General features: G+C 32.5%; 2 protein-coding genes across 2 annotated transcripts in view; one reads left to right on the top strand and one right to left on the bottom strand.

The window, feature by feature from the left end:
* The window catches only part of LOC144442294 (galanin receptor type 1-like), a 35,461-nt gene extending 21,630 nt beyond the window's left edge, over positions 1-13,831 (top strand). The window contains exon 2 of the mRNA XM_078131606.1: positions 12,400-13,831. Coding sequence (XP_077987732.1) covers positions 12,462-13,553 — 1,092 coding nt within the window. The 5' untranslated portion in view covers positions 12,400-12,461 and the 3' untranslated portion in view covers positions 13,554-13,831. The remainder of the gene's footprint in view (positions 1-12,399) is intronic.
* Positions 1-24,504, bottom strand: part of LOC144433094 (ER degradation-enhancing alpha-mannosidase-like protein 1) — a 387,086-nt gene that overhangs the window by 356,684 nt on the left and 5,898 nt on the right. The gene's annotated exons all lie outside the window — the stretch shown is intronic.

The raw sequence follows: 24,504 nt of genomic DNA, 5'->3' as shown, positions 1-24,504 counted from the left end.
GATATATACAGTGTATGTACATGTATGCCTGACCATGCTTGATCATGTGTTTTTCTAATATGTTATTCTATGGTATCAGAAAAGAGAGAATTCTGCTACCATTTACTAGTGCATGTATATTTTTGTGCATTCCTCCACAGTATAGGTTTTGGAATGCTATTAGAACGTATGTATATTTACTTTTTACCTAATTGTACAAAATGCACAAATGTATATAGAATCTAATTTCATTCTATTTTACCAATTGTTTAAAAAACTAGAAGATAGTACAATGTATTATCAACCAATTATTGCTTTTAAACAATCACCAAACTTAGTAAATTTTAGAAACGCATATCATGCATATATGTGTATTTCTCCTGTAGATAAGTGTCCTGCATGCACATGACACTTCAATGAGTCTAACATTTTTTATTTAATTTGCATCATCAACAATGTATATATCATAGCTATTGTACAATGTAGGTATAACCATGGTGATATACAAAGCACTGTCTGAACATTACTTCAATTTTGGCAAATAGTCACACTATCACTTGTGAATAGGCTGAACTTCATTTACAATATGGCACATGCATACATTTATGACATGTACTCAAAGAGATAGGGTAGATCATTCTGACAACAATACATCTACTGGAGATCTTAATCATTAAATGATAAACTCTTTCTTCATCAGGCTCCACACTAATGCACTGATTGATCAAGCCATCTTCTTACAAGTTTACCATGTTTCATATCTGATTGACCAAAAAGGAGCTTTTTCATGGTCATGCTTTTGTTCCGTACATGTAAAAAATTTATGTTAAATGAATTTTAGTAGAAGATCTTTGTGAATGACAAGTTGTTAGATGTAGAAACCATGTGACCCATGGAGTAGCATGCTTATCATTTTTTATTTTCTGTAACATGATATACGTATCTTGGATCCTGCCATTCCATTTAACATAATTGCAGATATATAAAATCTACATGGTTTCAAGAAATAATCTACATTTTTTGTAACTCTATTAGACTGCTCAGTCACTGTATCATACAGTGTTTTCTATTGCTTCCATGTACCGGTAGACAAATGCATTGTTCTCCAACATATAATATTACATGTTCAAGATGTACATATCCTAAACTGTACATGATATGTATATATCCTCTTTACAATCTCAGACAATCTTTCTAACTGAAAGGTAACTAACACTAATTACTCAACTAATGGATGACATAGTCTGGATCCAACGTGGCCTCTGGTGGAGGTGAAGTGGATGTGTAAATCTAAATGATATCGAACTAGACTAAAGGATGACAAGCATAAGAAAATTATGTAAATGCATAATCTTTGTGTACATTTGATTGGAATTATACAGTGATAATATTTGTAAGTTTGTTATCAAATGCTATTCAATTCTTGATATAATCTTATCATCTGTTCTGTATCAATGAACAAGCTACAGCTGCTTGGCTTCCTCAGGATGTATGTTTCTGTCACATTAAAATGTCCAAATACACAACATCATGAAAAATGGCAATTTTATTATTTCATTCAATAGGATGATTTGTGTATTGGAAAAAATGGCAATATTCAAGAGATAGGCCATATCATATTATGTCAGCGGAAGATAAAAATATTATATTTCCTGAATGCAATGACCTATCCATGTTAGAGCAGGTGGAATGTATCCTCACATACATTTTTCCATTCATCTTTATTCAACTGTACATGTGTAGTCATTGTTTCAAGAAGTTTGAGTCAAAAATTTAAAAAATTTCTGGTCATATTAAGCATCTCAAAATTAATTCTTTCAAGTGTTACTGATAGTTTACCTGTTTGTATTCTGGTGTGCAGCAATTTTAAGCTAAATTCCAAGAAGTAACCTACAAATTTCAGGCAACGTAAGGATTTGGTTTAAAACTTTTTTGTAACATATAGTACTATACATTTTTTTTTAAATCATACAGATTGATTCAAGTACCTGTGGTTAAACTGCTAGTGCATATTTGAAATTATCATTTATTCAAATCTTTGCTGTGGAATACAAGAACTTTTTTGTCATGAGATGGTCCAGTAAATCAACAAAGTCCATATGTTTTTCATTTTCATTTTAATGTCTATATTTCAGTACATGATATGACCACAAATTACCTTTATAATGTCACTTAAGGTCATAACTTTAAAGTTTGAAGGAAGAAATAAGATAGTTATGTATTCAACTTTGACCTTGGACTGCCATCCTTTCTTGTCATTTCCTAACTCCAGTATCTCTTATAAAGACAGTTCACAACATCCACCCACCTACGTACATGTACATATAAAGCTACATTTGTACATTCGGTACTAACTGTAGATTTTCTTAGTCTTATATGTCAAATTAAAGAATGAACCTGAAGTAGTAAATATCCATTGGAATGTTGCAAAGTTACTACACACACATGTCAGTTAAATACTCCATGTTTAATGTTTTAAATCAAATTCCACACTGGTGTGTGCTGACATCACCCTATGATTGTACATGTCTGACTGACTAACTAATTGGACATACAAATTTAATCAGTTGGAGTCAAATCAGGTCATCATTTCAGATTAATAACAATTTCATGCCTGCTGGGTGTTTAACCCGAAGTGACTAGAAACTGTCAACAACTTACCAGAGGAGATCTGCAGAGGAATAAGTTCTAAGAAACTCAATAATCATGAAAATAGGAATTCATTCTGTTCCAATGTCATTTCCTTCAATGAAACTACATGTAGGTGTAAAGCCAAGCCACACATCATACAATAAGAATGGGGCAGTTTAACTACACATGTAGCTGTAGACCAGCTAGGCAGGCAACCATGTATGATCACATGATGGGGCAACTATATAGTTGTAACCTGGGCCAAACCATGCATGACCACAATGTGATATGATTGATAGGGTATGAAAGTACTAACTAGTTGTAAACCAAGCATGACTATATATTTGATGGATAACTAATTGTAAACTGGATTAAACCCCATGCATGACTACAACACTGTGATGATGGCTGGTAACTGCAGTTGTACACATGTGGGCCAATTGTATCCATGCATGATGGTATACAACAAAAGTTGTAAATTAGTTGCCAAACTGTGTAATGCACAACCATCTGACATAGGATATCTTCTTATTGTAGCAAGTCATTGCCCTGATGAAGGTACATTGTAGTATTGTACATGTAACCTTGCATATCTCTCTCTCTCTCTCTCTCTCTCTCTCTCTCTCTCTCTCTCTCTCTCTCTCTCTCTCTCTCTCTCTCTCTCTCTCTCTCTCTCTCTCTCTCTCTCTCTCTCTCTCTCTCTCTCTCTCTCTCTCTCTCTCTCTCTCTCTCTCTCTCTCTCTCTCTCTCTCTCTCTCTCTCTCTCTCTCTTTCTCATATGCAATTTTCATTTTTTTCTTCAAACTTACAATATCAAGCTGTACTTCCAATAGTCGTAGGCCTATTATTAAGATGACTTTTATTGAATTTGTAGCAAGAAATTCAATAACACAGTCAGTTGAACTGCTACCAAACTTTCAAATCACTGCAGTTGATCGAGAAATAGTTAAAAATTTTAAAATTTTAAAATTCCGTAGTGTTTAAAATTCCGTAGTGACTTTATCCCACAAGGACAATTTAAATTAAGTCTATCTGAATGAAACATTTTAAACAGAGCATATCCCATATGGAGAATGTAAATTAAGTTTATCAGAATGATGGAAAATGAGTGAAAGTATCCTCTTATCCTATAATCTGACCATACTTCCAAACGGCCTCTGGATATGGATATTGGCAGGTGATTACAGACACAATGAAATCCCCTATGATAACAGCTAAGTGAATTGTGACCAGAATACCAAGTACATGTACAATGTTTTCAGCTTGAGCTAGAGACCAATTTGTCAAGGCCTATTTGCCAATACACTGTCATCATGATTTATATACAAACATAACACACACAGCTATGGGTCCTGCCCCCATCTTTGACAAATCTCCGATGTGACTAGGTCATCAACATCATTTGTACAATAGACTTGTTGGTCTCTCTTCTCTAAACACTGTTATTGACGTCATAGCATAGGTGGTCAGCAAAGATCTTCATTGTGAGATGTGTTGAGATGTACATAAAATCACAAACCATGAAATGTAAATGGTTATATGAGATTCCACAAAAGTGCCCATATAGTACCAATTTAAAAGTGAAACTAATTTGCATTACTCACTAGTGTAACCTTTTATACAATGTCATGTCAGTCAATTTCAGAACAGAAATCCATCTTAATTGTTCTGAGATCTAATACATGTAAAAAAAATAGTTTCTAATAGAAATAGTGACAGGATTTGCAGCCACATTGTAGTTATTTTACAAGTAGAATGACTTTCTTGAGTCTAATCAAGCTTAACTTTTCATGCACTTGTAATTCCAAGTCAGAAAAGTTTCATTGGTATGCACTATAAGCAGCTTTCACTCCAACATTGCTTGACTGACTTCTATTTGTGGTTAATTCTCCTCTGATGTAGATCACAGAGTCTGGGTAGTGATTTGGCACAGAAAACACCTACCGGTACTTTCTCTAGTTTTTATCAACATAACTATCAAGAGATCTTGATGAAATTGTAAACAATTATTCCCTTGAAGGCTTCTCTTGTAAACATTCTTCATGGTCAAATGGTTAATTATAACCCCTCTGTTCTCTATACTTCAGTTGGTAGCCCGGAATGCTTATTATATACCATGTATGTTAAACAAAGAGCTGTCTGCTTGGCTACTTCTGCATCTAATTCCTTAATCCTATAGGTTGTTTGCTGACACAGTCAGTGTCAATTCATTCTCAGACAACTGTCCGAGATTCATTGCACTGATCACCTCTCTGATACTAGTCAGAGAAGGATTACTTTTGATAAGAATATTTCATTTCACTGTCTAGGATTTGAATGTTTAGTTGCATAGTACATAGAAAATCAAGAAGTGTATAGTATCATTTTTGTTCACAACTGTTACTATATAATATTAGATCATGGGCATGCTGGAATAGTTGAATCCAGTTCACCTTACAATTTGGCCAAAAAAAAGAAAGAATTGTTTCTGGTCAGGACAGTTTGTCTAAAATGGTGCGATGGTGCATTTTTTAAAATTCTCAACAAACAAGTCACTCAATCTACTATTTATGGCAGTTACTGTAACAGTTCTTTTTATTTATAGTTCTAGACTTTAGAGCAAGTGTGTACATGTATGTGGAGTATTCATTAAGTGATGTGCACGCTGACCAGAAAGAATTCTTTCTCCTTTTTTTGGCTTTACATGTATGAATCTGTTGGCTATACTTATAGGTCTTCTGTTTCCGCATACATATAAAATACAGTTGATATAGGCATTCATGAATAGTTATACCACTTATTGCACTGGGTGACGCCAAATGATTGATGATATAAATAAACCGACAGGCCAAGAAGTCAGAAGTTCATCACCTTGTCTCACCCAAACATTCCAACATAGTAACAGACACAACAAAAGGAATCTCTACTAGAAACCAACAGTCTTCAATTTCAAAGCAATTACTCTGTATAATCACACCAACAATAAACAAAACATGGGCTTAAAAGGATAATCTGTGCAGCTCATAAACATGAAATTGTACAAGTATCTAAAATAGTACAATATATAGGTCATACATGGACAAACAGATGTTCTTATTTCTTATTCATCCTTGGAGAGTATTATATGTAGGCATGTAATGGTCTTCCCTGCTTGCAATCTTTGAACAGTCAAGCTAACATGTCATGTTCTATGTCGGGGGTCATGTCACTTTAATGATGAAAGGTGGCAAAGAGTTGATCAACTATGATATAAATGTAACAATTTGTATCGGTTTTCATGACACAAAGTAAAGAGCCATAAGGTACATGTTTACATGCTACCTTTACTAGTAATCATCATCCATCACATCAGAGTAGACATTATAGCTTGCAGAGAATCTTGTTGCCAATACTGCTGTGAGGTACTAGGTGGAATGAAAAATATTGAAAATCGAGAAGTGTAATCACCAAGAGGGTTACAAGGCTATCAGTGTGCTAATGTCACATGTACATGTAGCACCCTTGGAGAATTACAACACCTCTACTGTTTTTATGTGTGCAAAGATGTAAAATTTATCATATCAAAACCAAAACGTGATTACAATGTGTTAACAGCCCTACTTTAACCACAGACATTCCATCCAGAACTATAACATCACTCTAGATGTAAGTAATAACTAATAACAATATTATATTTTTCCATAAATATTTTGAAACAAATTTATATAAGTGGTAAAAATACTGTATCATTTATTCTGATTGATTAGCTTTAAGAAGACTCATTTTATAATGATAGAGATATTACAACCAAGATATCTTAAAAACAATTAAATGTGCATGAATAAATTTCTGCAGTCATATATTAAATCATATTATGACACACACACAAACTGAATTATCGAAGCTAGTTTCTAAGCAAAGGTAGATTATTTCAGCCAATAAATAATATCTCAATATTCTCCTGTCACTAATGCTAACATGTTTAATTTCCTAACTCTTGTTATTACATAGTTGACTGCAGTTCTACACTTTCGGTTTTATTATCTTTGTCTGATAGACCTTCAAATTTAACAGGAAACACTTAGTGATTTCAAAGATCACAGTTCGAATTATTGCATGAAATGAAGGATGTATGTGTAATCATGCTATTCTGGAAACACTGTGCATTACTCTATAACGGTATAGTTTTAAATCTTTCCCATTTATAGCTTTTATTATGAAAGATTACACAGTAAAGTAAAGTCCTGGAAAAATTGACAAAATACCAAGTACACCAATCAGTCAGTGGTAAATTGTATCCTGTCTTTTACTGAAAAGGTTTCATTTCCTGGTTTGTCACATGCATTCAATTTTTGCATCATTTAATACATACATGTACACATATTACTTAATGTTGCGATACTTGGACTCTACAGCGGAAAAAATTGTATACTTGATTTCAGCCTTAGGAACTGAACAATTTCATTAAGTGTCACATTTCAGACTCAAATGTCAAACACTTACCAAGGTTTATTCCTCTATTAATAACTGAAGCAATGTACAACAATCCTATTGAATATACTCTCTTCACACTCTACTTGTTTTGCAAGATTTTTTCACAGGAAACAAACTGTAAATTTAATGACAAACAGTTTTTAGAGCAAAAAGTTGTGACACTTACATGAGATAAAATATTTGTGTACACACTACTATACTATTTATTAAATTTGAATGAAATGAATGAAACAGAGGTAAATAAAGAACTCAAGCCATATTCACCACAACAGATTTTTATCAGATTGCTAACCAGTATATATATGACAAGGTTGAATGAGAATGTCAAGTTGACCAACATGGCGGCACACTTCTATCCTAATTACCAATTTAGAGCATTCCTCAAAATTGCACTAAAAGTTAGTGACAAGTAGTTTTTCATAGAGAAAAGTTTGTTTAACGGACACTTACTGGTGATAAGATATCATTGTACACACAGTGACACTATGATACTACAGGTTATTACTATTTACTATATATCTATCTATCTATCTATCTATCTATATAATATATTATATATATACTCAAAACTTTCTGGTGTCATTACACAGTATTTCTTGCTGTTGCGATCATCAGACGACTGTACATTTACTATATCTTTACCTTAATATATATATACGTTTAATATATATATATATATTGCGGTATAGAGCACTGTCTTAGCAGATTGATACTCACCGAGTTATATATATATATATATATATATATATATATATATATATATATATATATATATATATATATATATATATATATATATATATATATATATATATATATATATATATACGTTTGTACGCATGTACGTACGTACGTACATAGATTTAAATATCATATGATCACAAGTATTCTTCATGAATTCAAAACATGATTGATAAACTGAGGGCTATATATATACATAGGGTAAAGATAATGTAAATATAGTCAATGTACAGTCATCTGATGATCACAACAGCATGAAACACTGTGATGCGACTCCAGAAAGTCTTGAGAATATATAAGTATAATTAATATATTCCCAAGTTGGTGACCCATAGGCAGGGTCCCTATGAATTCACATTTAGATCCTTAGGTTGAAAAGCTAATAGGTTAATACATACATACATACATACATACATACATACATACATATGTACATAGATAGATTTAAATATCATATGATCACAAGTATTCTTCATGAATTCAAAACATGATTGATAAACTGAGTGCTACACGTACATGTATATAACACAATCATATATATTTCAATGGACATTCTACTTTATGAGTAAATGCCATGTAGATACATGTACAATTATTTACTGTCTTTGGTACAAGTAATTGTAATTACCCTACTAGAATTAATGAATTGATTCATTGATGTTGAATAACTACTATCATGTATTGCATAACACAACATATCACCACTATACGGCACAGGTGAACCTTTGAATGCCATGTCAATTAAGGAAAGAAAGTCAAAATTGTATTTACAATAGAGAACAATACTAGACTGCATGAAAGTTCTATTAATTAAAATGTTTTCAATATAATGAAATTGTCTTGGCCACCTTTCATACTATTCAAACAGGAATAAATGATTGATTAGCTGGTACAGGTAGACTCAAGGGACACACCTGTACTTTGTACCAGAATATAAAATACATATTTCTTTATCTGTCATACTAATTCATATACTCACACTGTATCATTTCACATACATGTACATTGTATACTATCTTCATTCTCCTGGATATCTATATATACAAATTCCTTAATCACCTTGATGGTATAGGTATTAATATCTGTGTCGCACTGGTTATCACATGTAGGATATACTGCCCATGAACAAATTCTAAAAAGCACAGGTTAGTCATTTTGTACATACTTATATTGGGAACATGTTGCCATTGACAAAAGTATATTGTTTCATCTCTTAAATACCATGCTCTGGGACCACATAGTTGTAGACAGTGTATCTAAGACTTACCAGGAATGTTAAGATATCAAACTCTGACATACATGTACCTCTGTAGGACAGACCCTGTCATGATATCATGAAACTACCCTGTCATAAATGTACTTCTGTAGAACAGAGCTTGTTGTACCGTGTTCCTGGATATTGTACATTTTAAATTAAAAATACACTAATGTGTACATCAACAGGTGGTCTTTTCTTGCAACATGAACATCAAAGGTTTAGTCATGACTGTCGGACATCCATATACTATGTAGAATAGAGGTTGCTGTAAATTTCAGCAAGGATAGGTTGTCAATTATGATCTCAAACTCAAAATTTAAGATAACTCATCTGAAAAGCAACAACTTTGAATGCTTCCCATTTCAAATGAAAGCCTTAAGCCATTTTCCATATTTTTCACTTGATTGATTGCAATCACCTCTTGACACGTATTAATTTAGTTTTCAAGTACAATGTAGTGGCAATGATCATGTATTTTCTTGTGAAACAGACTGAAAAGCAACAACTTTGAATGCTTCCCATTTCAAATGAAAGCCTTGGGCCATTTTTCCATGTTTGTCACTTGATTGATTGCAATCACCTCTTGACACATATTAATTTAGCTTTCAAGTACAATGTAGTGACAATGATCATGTATTTTCTTATGAAACTGACTGAAAAGTAACAAGTTTGAATGCTTCCCATTTCAAATGAAAGCCTTAAGCAATTTTCCATGTTTGTCCCTTGACTGATTGCAATCACCTCTTGACACGTATTAATTTAGCTTTCAAGTACAATGTAGTGACAATGATCATGTATTCCATTTTCTTGAGAAACTGACTCTGGGATGGTGCTATACATCATGCAGTCTTTTAACTTTGAACCACATATTCCTCATATTTCCTATCAAACACTTTATCTACTAATTTAACCAGTTCATTCTTCTTGGAATGTACACAGTTTTACAAATGTGTCAACACAGGTACATAGAGTTTAATTATCTACTAATTTAACCAGTTCATTCTTCTTGGAATGTACACAGTTTTATGTATCAACACAGGTACATAGAGTTACAACTATGGGAGGAATTGGAAAACCCCTACCAAAAACACCATTTGTAAACTATTTATAGACACTTTTGTTAAATCTAATTCAACCATATATGCATATACATTAATTTATAATACATTTGTTCAAACTTTTCTTTTTTAAAAGTTAACATTTATACATTATTTGTCCTGACAATACATGTACCTATAATCGATCCAGTTATCACATTTAGGAGATCTAAAACAGATCTGACACCTAAAATTGTATCATTTACATGCAATTATCTATGACGTACTGGGTAACATGGGCTTCTTCCACAATAGGGTAAATCAAATACATGTACTCAGCTACATCAGTGATAAGGATAAAATGCTACTGTGCAATTCTGTTCTGTACATATATATCGCATAGGTCTTGTCCTTAATTTTCATGTAAGAGTCTGCAATGAGAACTACAATGTAATGTGAAAGATCCAATTACAGACTGTACATAGCAACTACACGACAACCCTCATGTACTAGTGTTATAAAAACCCATTGTTAATATTAATTGTATTGAAGACTAGGAAATCTAAAGAGACTAGTGAATTATACCTCTGGTACATGTAATCAGCAGATCGGAAGTATCGTTTATTGCCAACACATGTCTAGAATAATATAAGAACTGTGAAAGGATGTGTTAACAGGCCTAGGATATAGGGGTATGCAAGTCACATGTACTTGAATCGATTTATTCATTTTCATCACTTTCTTGTGTGAGATTTATACTTAAACACTTCTTGTATATAAGTTTGTGGATAAGTCACATATATTGTACATGTACAAAAATGTACATTTCACAAAAAGTACATAATCCAAAAGTTGAAAACACAACATTCAATATGGAATACATGTACATATACAGTTTACTCTAGACTATTGATAATGTGGTCTTGTTCTAAAATTCCAGCTATACAACAGCCATTGGTAACAATATGTCCTTGTGAAACCTTATGTGAATGAAACAATATTGTTTAGTGATCTTCTGGGAAATTGATAGTCAATTTCTATCATTAATATTGATATACTAACATAAATTTGTTCATGTATGAAGTTTGAAGTGAGTTTTCCTCTGGATGTTTCCCATTCCTGCAACTGCACAACATCAAGCAGTGCAGAAAACATACAAATTGGTGTGAAATTAAGATTGATCATAAATGAAAGTTATCTCTTGCATATCTTGACAACCATTGATTATATTGACTTATTACATATAATTTATGTGTTTAAGCATCACATATCCACATGCTTAAAAGCACATTTTTTAGATAATTTTTCGATCTTCTGAACAATCTTGACCTAATTTAGGTAGGAAATGCTTCTTACAAACATTGTACCAATTCCCTTCAATCTCATCGATCTGTTGTTATCTGCATTGTCATTCAATACTTGACGTGTATCTTGTACATGGCACTCTTGGGAAAGAATTTCATGAATTTTAAGATACATTGGGAATAAATTGCAATTTATATTTTTCGAACATATCATTGTAAATTATCATGAAAATAATAATGTTTGCTTGACACTAATTAAGATTCACCCAATACGGTGTATACAATTCCATCATTCTCCATGCTTAGATTCAACTTGTTTCCAAGTTGAACACTACATGTACAGATTAGCTTTACCATTATTATTACAGATCTAGCAATTTGAAAATAGCATACTAGACTTTCATCTAAACATTTTTAATTGTGTTACATTAACCCTAACACAGTATTGTTGATGAATGGTTATTGTACAAAGTTCAAATACAAGTACATCACATTATACAGAAATCTGGGAGTTACAGCAATGGAATTTCACTAACTGCTTGTGAAATATTCTGACTGATTGTTCAGGCTCAAACAATGTGAATTATCATCTATGTGTAAAACATATTCTGTTGATTCAGAAAATACAGACAGACAGACAGACAGACAGACAGACAGACAGACATGTACAGAGCCAATACATTCTACAATCCAGCAATTTTAACTCTCTCCTTCACACTGTACAATTTCATTTATAGAGGAATTTCACTCCTAATTTACAATAAAATCAGGTTAACATTTTCCTGAAGATATTCTGCACTATATTTGAGTCTGCATGTATATATAATATATACTTGTACTTACTCCAGTATTTTACAGAGATACATGAACTTTGATGTTATATTTCTAGCATACAGTTATAATTACTCCTGGTATCATGTATTCTCCAAACGTAACAACATACATACGTTTCATAATATTTTACATATTTCTCTCTTTTTTGCACATAATGATGTAGGTTCAATGAAGTATTACTGTGATCCACAGTGAGATCGATGACAGGATGAAGGACAAGTAACTATGGATTATCCCTTCCTGGATGTAACATCTGATGATTACGGAGTGGACAACCAGTCGGTGAATGGCACCCTCACATTTCCATTTCCTGGACCTATGTATGACAGCACGTTGCAAGATGTAGTCTACCGTGTTGAAATTGGTATTGCAGCATTTGGGATAATTGCAAATTTGTCTTTTATGTTTGTTATTGCCCGAGTGAAACGAATGAGAACTGTCACTAACTTCTACCTTACAAATCTTTGCGTAGCTGACATGACTGTTCTGATTGCCAAGACAACACTTACCATTATGGTTATCATAAATCCTCTCCATCAGGCAAAGAACCAAAATGTATTATGTATTTTTGTCAACCTTGTATCTGCTGTGCCCATATATGCATCAACATTTACGATTGCATTGGTTGCAATAGACAGGTATATTGCTGTGTGTCATCCAATGAAAGCAAAGAAACTTAGTAAGAGGAGACAAGCTGTGAAAGTCATTCTTCTTATTTGGTTTTTGGCAGCCATTTTTGCCACTCCAATAGCTGTGTTTTGTGTGGTGTTCTCACGTGCTATGGCGTTAGCGACATTAATCCTACAAATGGGACCATTTTTAATCAGCATGTTTACAGTTAGTATACTGTACATACTTATAGTGAGACAAATGTGTATAAGAGCTGCAAGTACAACCACCAAGGATCTAGAGTCAAGTGCTAGAAAAGAAAAACGGCAAGTTATCACGGTGCTGATTGTAACAACAGTTGTTTTCTTTTTGTGTGTATGTCCATACCAGTTGAAAATTTTATTCGATGTGTTAATGATGTATGAAGTCATACCACTAACATTTTATGGATATCAAGTTCTAGGCTCAGTGACTCACATGTTGCTGTTTGTAAATGCTGCTGTTAATCCAATTATTTACAAAATTTTCAGTTCAAAGTACCGAAGCGCATTTCTGGAAGCTTTTATGTGCTATGTTTGCATGGATTCAGTTCCAAGACCAAGAACTGCTAGTTTGTCACATTCCTCCAACTATTCATCAGAAAGACTAAGAGAGTACAGAGTACGAACTACAAATGGAAAACCTAAAATAAATGGAACATGGCTTTGATGTCACAAATAGTACGCCCCTCAACCAAGAGACATTTTAAGAGGCGATGAGCTTTCATATTTTATTGACAAAATATATTTTCCTGAATATATGTGATTTTAAGTTTATTTTACGATGAAATACCACCATAAATTTTGAAAAAAAAGTGTTAATGATCATATAACCTACAACTTAGTACAAGACATTGTTAATACTTACTGTGTGTGTAAATAAATATTTTAAACTACCTGTATCACTCATAATTTTGACAAGTCATCATTATAATTTACATGTTCCTCAGACCTGACTATTATTTTCTCTTCTTGACATTTCAAGGCATGGGCACTACAAATATGCAATTTCAATAGAGGAAAACTGAGTTCTTAAAAAATGCAACAAAATAAATTCAGGTATCAATCAAGGATATTGAACAATATCAAATGAGTACTGTTGTAATGTAGTTGAGACACTGTAAATTGTACTCGCATAAAAAATAAATCATTATGCGACGCAATTTGTTGATATTACAGGAGTATTATGGTTGAATATAACATTTTAGTACTGGAGGGCTTTGATGTTAATGGAACCAGTGACACTTTAAGCACGTAATGATAATAAAAGAAATCTCATACATGAACATTCATGTCAATTACTATAATTTGAATTACATAATGACCTAGTTAAACCTTGTAGGTTAATGTAGTAATTTATTCTTCATTTACTTTTTGTAAAGTGCATTCTACATTACAACTTGGGAACTAACTTTTCAGCATTCTGATGATTACAATCAAAATTACAGATTATTTTTCTCTTTATAAGTCTGTGTACATCATTTTAAGAAAACTAGATGTGTTGTGATATCAGAGTGCATAATGTCTGTTGAGTTTTCAACAAAATCTTTCCCTGTGTCAAATTACTCAAAAATTGTAAAAAGTTGGAATCAAAATGGGTATAAATTGGAAATAATTTCACAATGCACTCTAATGACTTGCAGTGACAATTTTTTGTCTTCTTTAGTTTGATGTTGAATTGTTCAATGCCAGAAAACTCTGGATCTTCTTTGTAGGTGAACTTATAAGTTTTACTGGTATTCTCAAATTTTATTTGTATAGTTATTATTACTTTTTTAATAATCAATGTAAATAATTGATTTCTCAGGTAATAAAACAGAAGCATTATTCATGATCATGTTTAGGTCTAGATTTGAAATTCTGGAATCTAAAGTCTGCTGCACATCAAATAAATTGTTTTTGCAAATGACAAAATCAAACTGCCATATTGTGGACATCAATCACCTGAAACCATGCATGGAGTTTTTATCTTAACAACATACAGTTTTTGGCCAAGTACATGTACATTGTAAATGCTGAAAAACTGAATACAGTAATCATTTTAATGAATTCTAATAGTCAAATAAATATATAATACCATGATTGTATATCGCAGTGTACAATAATTTGTCAGTCAACCATTAGCATGATTAGTGTTACAATGTATCACGTCAAGACTTTTTTTTCACTGTTCAAACTATACCTGGTATATTTGCTTTTGATCATTATAATATAAGTTTGTCTGTAAACTTTTCTACAAGTGAGAGCAAACCAAGAAAAGTGATAACTGTATTTTATTGTTTTTAACAATTATTAACCAAGATACTACATGTACAATGTACTGTAACAGCATTATTTGTACGAATTCGTCACCAGATTTCTTTAACTTGTCTGTAGCAGCAGTTACTTAGTGTCTGAGAAATGTCAATCTTTATGTGATTGGTACCACCATTCACTGAATATTAACAGTTGAGTGATAAAACATTATAAGTATTATTAATAGTTCAGTGATAAAGGTTATATGATCAAAACGACAAATGTGTCACTATTCTATCCTTGGTTTACCTCATAATATCAAGAGACATTGCTTTATTTTTATTGAACTGCCCTCAAACTATTGAACACCTATCTGTTCATAAATTGTTCAAATTTTTTGCTTGATTACAATTGGTTGTGGTTTGTTGAAATAACATTTATATTTTGGAACCGTTTCATGATGAATATCATGTATTTATAAAACATTTAATAAATATAATTACTATTATCAATATAGACTCCTTCATGTTTATTGAATTAAACTAGACTTTATTTCTTTCATATCTTGACCAATGATGATACACATGTAAATGCATATTTGTGTACCCTTATATGTTTGACCAAGTAGAAAGTCTGTGTGACTGGATGCAATGCGTGGAAAATTTTTCGTTTAATTAAGAACTATTTTGCATTCAAGATCAGGCTCCAATTATTTCTTGATGTGAATCATATTGTATGAATTACGTAATCACTCTGTACAAAAATACGGTAAACCTAGATATTTTCACTACTAGAAAATTTTGCAATTTTACAATCTTCAGCTAGTTCTCAAAAACTACTAATTTTCACTAATTACCAGACTGGTACATTGTGTTCATGTACAAGGAGGCATTTTAGTCATGATTATTTTTGCAAGCGAAAATAAATCTTCAGCTATAATTTCCAGGTTTACAGTACATGTATGTGTACATGTATGCCAACTATACACCAGAGACAAAACTGTCACTACATAGTGAAATGCATGTAAAATAAGTAAAAATCAATACAGTGACACTGGTTTTCATGTACATCTGGGACTTGTTTGCGGTGAATGTGAATGTTGAGATCAAGATGACCTGAGGCAAGTCAAGATAATGAATGTCTTGGGAATATGACAGTTGTCATTCTAACACAGCAAGATGTTAACCTTTGACCTTGTGAACAATCAAACATCTTGTACTCTAGCAATAAATAGATACCATGGAAATGTGTGAAATTATTTCAAGTATTTTATAAGCACACTTGTAATTCATACAAATCTACAACTACAAGGTCTGTGCTGCTAAGCAACAATTTTTGGTATGGCCTGCCAAATATGTTGTGTTCTTTCAGTACAATGATGTAATAATAGCTTTCACCTTGTATTTCATACATCTAGTAATTGACAATACTAGTAAGCATAACATGTTGAAGCGCAGTAGAAATTGCAGAGAGCAATTTATATGACAAGTAATACGTAGTATGCATGTCATGTGGTTTTTTCTCAATCCACAAAATCAAGTAAAATTGTCTTCAATCAAATGATTTCTGTCAAAATTTCAAATTCTCAATATTTTTTCCATGACCAATTTACGTTATGAGTTAAAATATTTTGGACTGAAACAATACAGAGTCCGACTTATTATAACGTTAATTTTCATAAGGGAGAACTACATGTAGAAACACATTTCCATGAACTTTTCAGAAAAATGTCAGGGAGAGGTTAATGGAAACATATTACCCTACTGTCAAATCAAATCTAACCTATGGCCTTTTTTTAACATACAAACACAGAATACATAGTATGTATACCTAATGACGTAGTGGACACCTTATAGTGTTGTGGAAAAAAATGTTTCAATTACTTCTTTCCAATAGGGACACTAGCCCTAGAGCTAATCATCTATCTTAATTTTTCACTCTAGAAAAACAATCATGCCAAGATTTGTACATTTACTGATACTGTATTATTTTCACATAACTCTGAAACTCAATCAGCCATATGACAGATAATGTAAATTTAGAAACAATGTTGATCCTGGTGAATCATGTAAAGAATTTCAAAATTGAAGAAAAATCGTTCTTTTTTTTCATCCTACACATTATAGTGTTTTACAACTTTGTGTGGGTAGGAGGAAGACAATTTTCTTGTTAAATATGTAAAGAATATTACTATAGGCAGCTTTAAAGTGTAGTTTGAAGTATCACAATAAGTTAAAATGTACAGAAAACATTACATATCAAAATGTGAAAATAGATTATTCAGTTAATATATGCCTTTTGGCACTTTCGTTTGAACCTAAAGATCACTATGGGCTACAGACATATGCAATGACAAGCAAACCTTGATGGGTTTTGAATGCCCAGGTTATGTTACAAAATTAGATGAAATACAGCCTCAAGGCTGAACAATGGTATCATGTTTGCAATATGATAAAATAACTCCGAACAAATATTTTAGTAGATCATTTTCAAAATACCTAAGTTGGTGGGATATACATACATGGACTACATACTATAACTTGAAGGTTTGTGTTTTTGTTAGAACCTAGGTGGAGAAAGTGGAAAACTGAGACTTTTTTCTGACTAGAGAATACAGTTTACTCTAATCCCTTTTGTCAGTGATAAATTGAGACATTACCCGCAGCCCCTTACACCTAACCCAATCAAAGGTTTTTATATTTACTTACAATAAACACACTAAAATAACACTAATACACTACCATAGATCATCACATGTAAATGTCAGTCAATATCTTATTATATGTGGATTAGTTATGTCCTGTATATAAATCAATCTAAAATTAGGATTATTGATATCTGCTACTAGACACATGGTTCATAGGTTATAATCACACATTATGGTTAATTTTTGACAGTAGCTAGAGGGTCAGAAACCGTACAACTATGTTGTCACTTCTACAATGATTCATATATATATTTATACTGGTTATATGGCAAATGCAATATCAAGCCTATCAGTATCTGTAAAGGGACCCAAGCTAATGCATCATTTTTGCATCAGCCCCACATTACCAGTGCTGTAAAATAATACCTGTTGTATTCTAATATTACTGGTACACCTCAGCCCCCCCCCCCCCCCCCATATTACCAGTGCTGTAAAACAATCACTTGCCACTGCATTCATTGGCAGAATATTAGTCAAACCCCGTACTGAGAAATAGTACATAAACTAGTCAAATCGATAACATATGCCAGAATATGATTTCACAGCCAGTGAAGGCATATCATAATTTACATCATACCACCATCTGCTACTTTACCTTTTGGCTGTTTATAATAAATTTCACCTTATGCTGAAAAATACACCAAACTCTTACATGGAACAGTTAAATCATTCTAATTAGGTAAATTACCTATCTTGGTGGTCACTGGTGGTACTACTGAGTACATCATACTGCTGTTTGTATATAATATGAACATGCTTTAAGTCTGGATGCCAACTGGGTATCAAATTATCTCTAAGTAACCCATCATCAGATCTTGAAGGCTGGCACTAAATTAGAAAGTGCTTTGATTGGGGGTGGGAGGGGCTACTGCCCTTATTTGATTATACACATATGTACCACCCTATGGGGTGCATTTTCTAGCCAGTTGGTCTAAAATAGGGTCTGTTTTTTTCCAGCTGAAGAGTCTAAAATAGGGTTCACTTTGCATTATTTTCAATTTTGGTTGGTCTAAATGTTGTCCATTGTCTTTTACCAAAGCATAACTGCCATTAATTGCCCAAAAAATTTGCCTCCTTGCTACAGAAAATGTATTTGGGTCTAAACTATCAGCTTTTTAAAAACTTGTAATGGTCTAAAATGGGGTATTGACTTTTCGTCAAAGTGCGTCTAAAATGGGGCTTGGGGTTTCCAGCACTGGCCCACACACCCCTACCAGAGCTGGCCACTGGTACCATTTACTCATTTGTCAAATGACCATATTGACCTTTGACCTGTCACAATTTTAAGTCTTACATAAAGCTAAGTTAAAGTAATGTGATTAGACTTCTTAATTACATTTAGTATCTTATAGACTATCTGCTCTAAATCTAGATGACCTATAATATCATTTACCTAGTCTAGATTCATAATATATAAATGTAGATATTATAACTACCACTGTACCAGTATTCTCTGTTTCACGCAAAAGTTTTTGAGATTCACAGCATTTAGCTTTTATATGATTCATATTACCATAAACCTTGTTCATATTTTACTCATTTTTGGTCAAAGTTTTGCATATGTTATGTAGTACTGATAAAATGCAAAAGCCTTACATGGTATAGATATTACTACCCTGGTCAGACTGCAGTGGCATACTCACATTGCAATATCATTCAATTAGAATATATATAAATTGCTAATCTACATGACTTTTCATGTTTTATCATGTCATTTCCTTCACATACCTGTAGAAATTCAAAATGTAATCGCATATTAGATTAGATTACAAATATGCTAATAACAGAGATACCATAGTCAGTATTATCTTCTAGCTATATAGGCATATTACACAATCATTTCAGGAAGTATGCCCTGTAAACCAATTTGTGCTATGCCACTGTCACAGCTTGTGACAGACCAAAATTGGTGATCACCTATGTCATGGTGATTTCCATTTTTATTTTAAAATGACAGCACCACTTATTGTCTATTTTTAGACTTGTTACTAAATTGTATTTCAGAGAAAAGAAAGAACAAAACAATGCTCAAAACATCCCCAATATAGAGAAAAAGCACACAAAAGTAGAATTTTCAACTAAAAGATCTCAAAAATAAAGCTGATAAAACTACACATATAATGTTCAGGTTACAAGAATATAGTATAGCAAATACATAATTTTATACAATGACTGGCTGTAAAATTCTTTGGGCAGAGGATTGTACCAGAATGTAGCACTGCTAAATTAGACCATTACAACGGTTTCTCAAACATCCAAAGAAATCATACACTACCTTTTGCCTAAATGTAATGTGACTGTTGTGAAATTATACTCACATTTTATGTTGTTGACATTTAAAAAATCAATAAATGAATCCAATATTTCATATCACAGATTTGAAATTTTGTTGTTGAGTGCTGGAATGAAAGTTTAATGAAGTGTTTCTTAATTTGTTACACTAAATAGTTCACCTTGTGTTTGAATAACTAAAGAAGGAGATAGTATGATTTAGCCTAAAGGCTGGTTTATTTTATCAACACATTTCAACACACCTGTACATTACTACTTATACGTTGCATACATGTTTTGATATTCTTGATTCAAACAGACTATTTTATCACACTGATTTCATAAGCAACTGACAGCTTTGTAGATAACCTAAGCCTTGCAGTGTTGATGTGATATTTGCAAGCACTTTACACTAAAGACATAACAGTTCTTGAAGGCATATAGAAAGAGTATGATACAACAAAGCATGCTGGGAAAGTAATAAAACCTTTCATACACAAAACTGTCTGTTTATTCATTTTAGTGATAAGACTTTTCACTAAACCAGCCCTTCATACTAAAAAAACCTTATCAAAAATGTTATGTTTCTTTGTCTTATCTCAAGAATTTCTGAATATTATACTTCATTTTTTTCAGTTAATTTCTTCTCTTAGCAATTTACAGCAAGTGTCCCAAATTGAGAAATCAAGAAAAAAACATAAAATGTGTTTGATGAATAATTTTAATCATCCCATCTGTCAGGGTTAATAAATCTAGCAAAAGGATAAAATTAAATAAAACTATAAAGGCTATGCATGATGGGAAATGTTATAACTCCAAGGAAATGAATGTTGTGTGGCTTGTCATTTCTGACATGTACAGATGAAGTACATTCCACATGGTACAAATATCCCCAGGTACTCACTTCTACCTAGCACACTAATCCATAATGATCTATTTTAAGCTAAAACAACACCTGTGACAGAACCTATGCATTTATTTGAATCAGGTAAAAACTACAACTTAACTGCTCACTGATAAAGCTGTCGACTTCTATACAAGACATCAGTATCTGTGTTATTTATTCAATGTAATTTAACATGACACAGTCACTCTCATTTCAATATCAACAATACTTTATCAAGAACACATTATATATCTAAATCCTGGAGTTTCCTTGATACAAGATGTTGAAACTTATCAAAATTTCAAGTATAGTTATCATTCAATTTGCAATGATTGTCTATGTATACTTACAACAGATATTAATTTTATGAAATATGATCCTGCCATTTTACAATCATAATTTGCCACGTTTCATATTTACATGTACTACTAGGGTACGGCTAATCAAATCAAATTTTAATTAACACTCAAGTCAAGGAAGATGTTATAGGGGTCAAAGTTCACTGACGTATTCCACATGATTTCTTTACTGATGGATGGCACATCAAACAAACCTCACACTAATAATAATGGGGAGAATTTTTCTCCATTTCCCATGCATATACCGTGCATATTTGATATCCATCACACCAGGGAAGTCAGTCATGAAACATTCTAAAGTCTTTGCTAATTCTTCATACAATAAATCCTGCTACATGTCGAGTTTTCTGGATCACAGAAATCAATATTTTTATATTTGAAATACATAAAACTTGATTACTCTGTGGTTATTACAGTATCAGGCATGTCAACTTCACTCAAAGAATATAAACTATGGTGATGATGTATTACAAACCAAGACTGGGTGATCCACATAGCCTGCTGTGGTTTCATCATACTTCTCAGTATGTGGGTGATATACTATAAAGCCTACTCCCATGGTTCACTGTAAACTACCATTTAGAATTACACTTATTCAAACGTTATCTCTTTGTACAATGTGAACTGTGTATCACAAACTGCATGGTTTCATGGATCTTTGGATCAGTTTATGACTCAACGGAACAAAGTCATTTGACTTTCAAAATCTTAATGTACATTTTCTACGTAAAGCAATCCAATAAAACTCAGTAACCTGATGAAGTGGAATTAGTCTATCACATGAAAATCTAGAAATGCAATCAAAAACTCAATGGCTCACAACTATCAAATACTTAGTAATGGATTCACCCTTCATGTACATTTTATGGAGTTTTAATATATAGTGGGGGGGTTACAGGAATTCCTTGCCACACTCATAGTCCCTAGAGTCTTGAACTCTACAAAATTGATCAATGCTTCAAGATGCACATAAGCTTTTTTTTGAAATTCAAGTTTAATGCCTAATTTTATAACAATTAGTAAAACTTTTGACAACGATAATCAGTGGATTAGTAATAAACTGGACTAATGACTTATCACTGAAGCTGATCAGATCTGCACAGACCACATTATGTATATAAACACACAGCAGATACAGTTGGTAGAAAAACATAAAACCCTAGCAAAGTATAGATACATGCATGCAAAACATGTACCAGTAAGTTACTAAAACATATAGACAAAAATAAACAATGAACCAACACATAAATGTCATCAACTTAGATTTCCTATAAATGTTCTGGTGAGCATAACCAGTGTCATTAAAATTCTAATTACTGAAATATTGCCAGTGAAAATTAATCAAAATGATGAACTCTGTGTCCAAATGAAAAAAAAGAAGAAGTTAAAATGGGAATCATGCTTGCCAAATATTTTACTGGATGAGATTACCTCTATCTCTGTAGTCTACAGGCTATCCATGGCTTGCAGGATCCAAAGCCATCATGTGGATAGACTGTATCTCTATTTCCTGTATCACCCATATAAGGCCAGTGTTACTTCATGCTGAGTGTCAAGCAATTTCTAAATACCACTCTTTTATGATCTCTTTAACAAGATCTTGAAAGAAGTCAAAAGTCAACAACAGTCAAAAGTCAAGTAGATCTCAAAGCAATTATCACTAATACTTTATTTTAATTAGAATAGACTGGAATATATTAAAGACTCCTAGTAGGTACCCTACTGAGATGTACAATACTTAAAACTATTTGGTGTAAAACCAATTTGGGTCACTGCTTCCTTTCTATATGAGTATATGTATGACATTTTAACATGTATGAGATGAACGGACCATTAACTCTAGACAGTAAGTCTGGAATTTATCCACATTACTGATAGGTTTAACTGCATGATGACAGAGACACGGGTTGGTGAAAGGAAGACAAAAGTCTGCAACTTTACAGATTCTTGATACGTTTGACATTAAGAATATAACATACAGTATGTTAATATTATTTCACTTGCTGACCTATTCTCTATTTGAAGAAAGGAAAAATAGCCACACATCAAAACTGATTCAGGGATATTTATTAAGAAAATGTCTTCTCATACGGAATTACAAAATAAAAAAAATTCCCAGTTTTACATTGTCTATTTTAGTTTTAGCATCATGACATTGTTCAGTATATGTGTAGTGCTGCAGTAGGGTTATGATAATATGATGGTGATGTAGTTATAGTGTGGCAAAATGGGAATTTGCAAGTCATCAGTTCAAGCCTTGTTGCTGCCAGTTGTTTTTGAATGGTTGAAGTCCTCGGGCAAGATTTACACAACAATTGTGCCATAACCATTGTATAAATGGGGACCTGGTAGGACAGAGTTTGCTGCTGAATGGATTTAATCATATGGGCTTATACTAGACACAGTAATGAATTGTATGCTCCAGGGAGTGTAGGGATGTTGTGCCAATGTACATACCGGTACATGTTGTACCAGGGATAATAACTGATTAACTGTACAGTGCTATGATCATGATTTTCCATATGGAAGACACTTTAAAAATATGTACAATAATTTTGTTATTTATCTATCTATATACTAATCTAATAAGTAAACGCATTCTAAAACAGCAGCAACAAAACATAGCAGTCCTATAACTTTCTTTCTCTGCCAACACTGTAACCTCTAATTATTCCAGAAATGTCTCAACATAGATATACCATTGATATATTCAGAAGTGAATGCAATAAAGTTACATATGATCACTTTCAATGTAAAGAAAAGATCTTATTGATATTTTCATTTCATGACACTTAGTATCTCCACATAAATATATTTAAAAAGTGAAAGTATAAAGATAATTGGGCTATCAAATTCATGACACTTTATACTAAGTGTCTCCACACCACATTCACAGATAATTGGGCTACCAAACACACATACTATCAACTTGATACAAATCTGACCTTTGAACCATATGTAAAACTAAAAGTCACTACATGTGCAATTTACCACTTCTGCAGTTAATGAGAAAAATGATGACACTTTCATCAAAACCTTTCATTTTATTGTCTTAATGCAATTTGTAAACCCTCATTTCAAACACTTCGGTATTTTAAATGAAGTATGGTTTATGGAATAACTTGATGTATCATCATATTTTCATATTTGTTGCATAATGTAT

This window comes from Glandiceps talaboti, chromosome 1, assembly GCF_964340395.1.
Source record: "Glandiceps talaboti chromosome 1, keGlaTala1.1, whole genome shotgun sequence".
NCBI lineage: Eukaryota > Metazoa > Hemichordata > Enteropneusta > Spengelidae > Glandiceps > Glandiceps talaboti.
The sequence above is the reverse complement of the archived record's forward strand: the minus strand, read 5'-3'. Positions and strand labels throughout refer to the sequence as shown.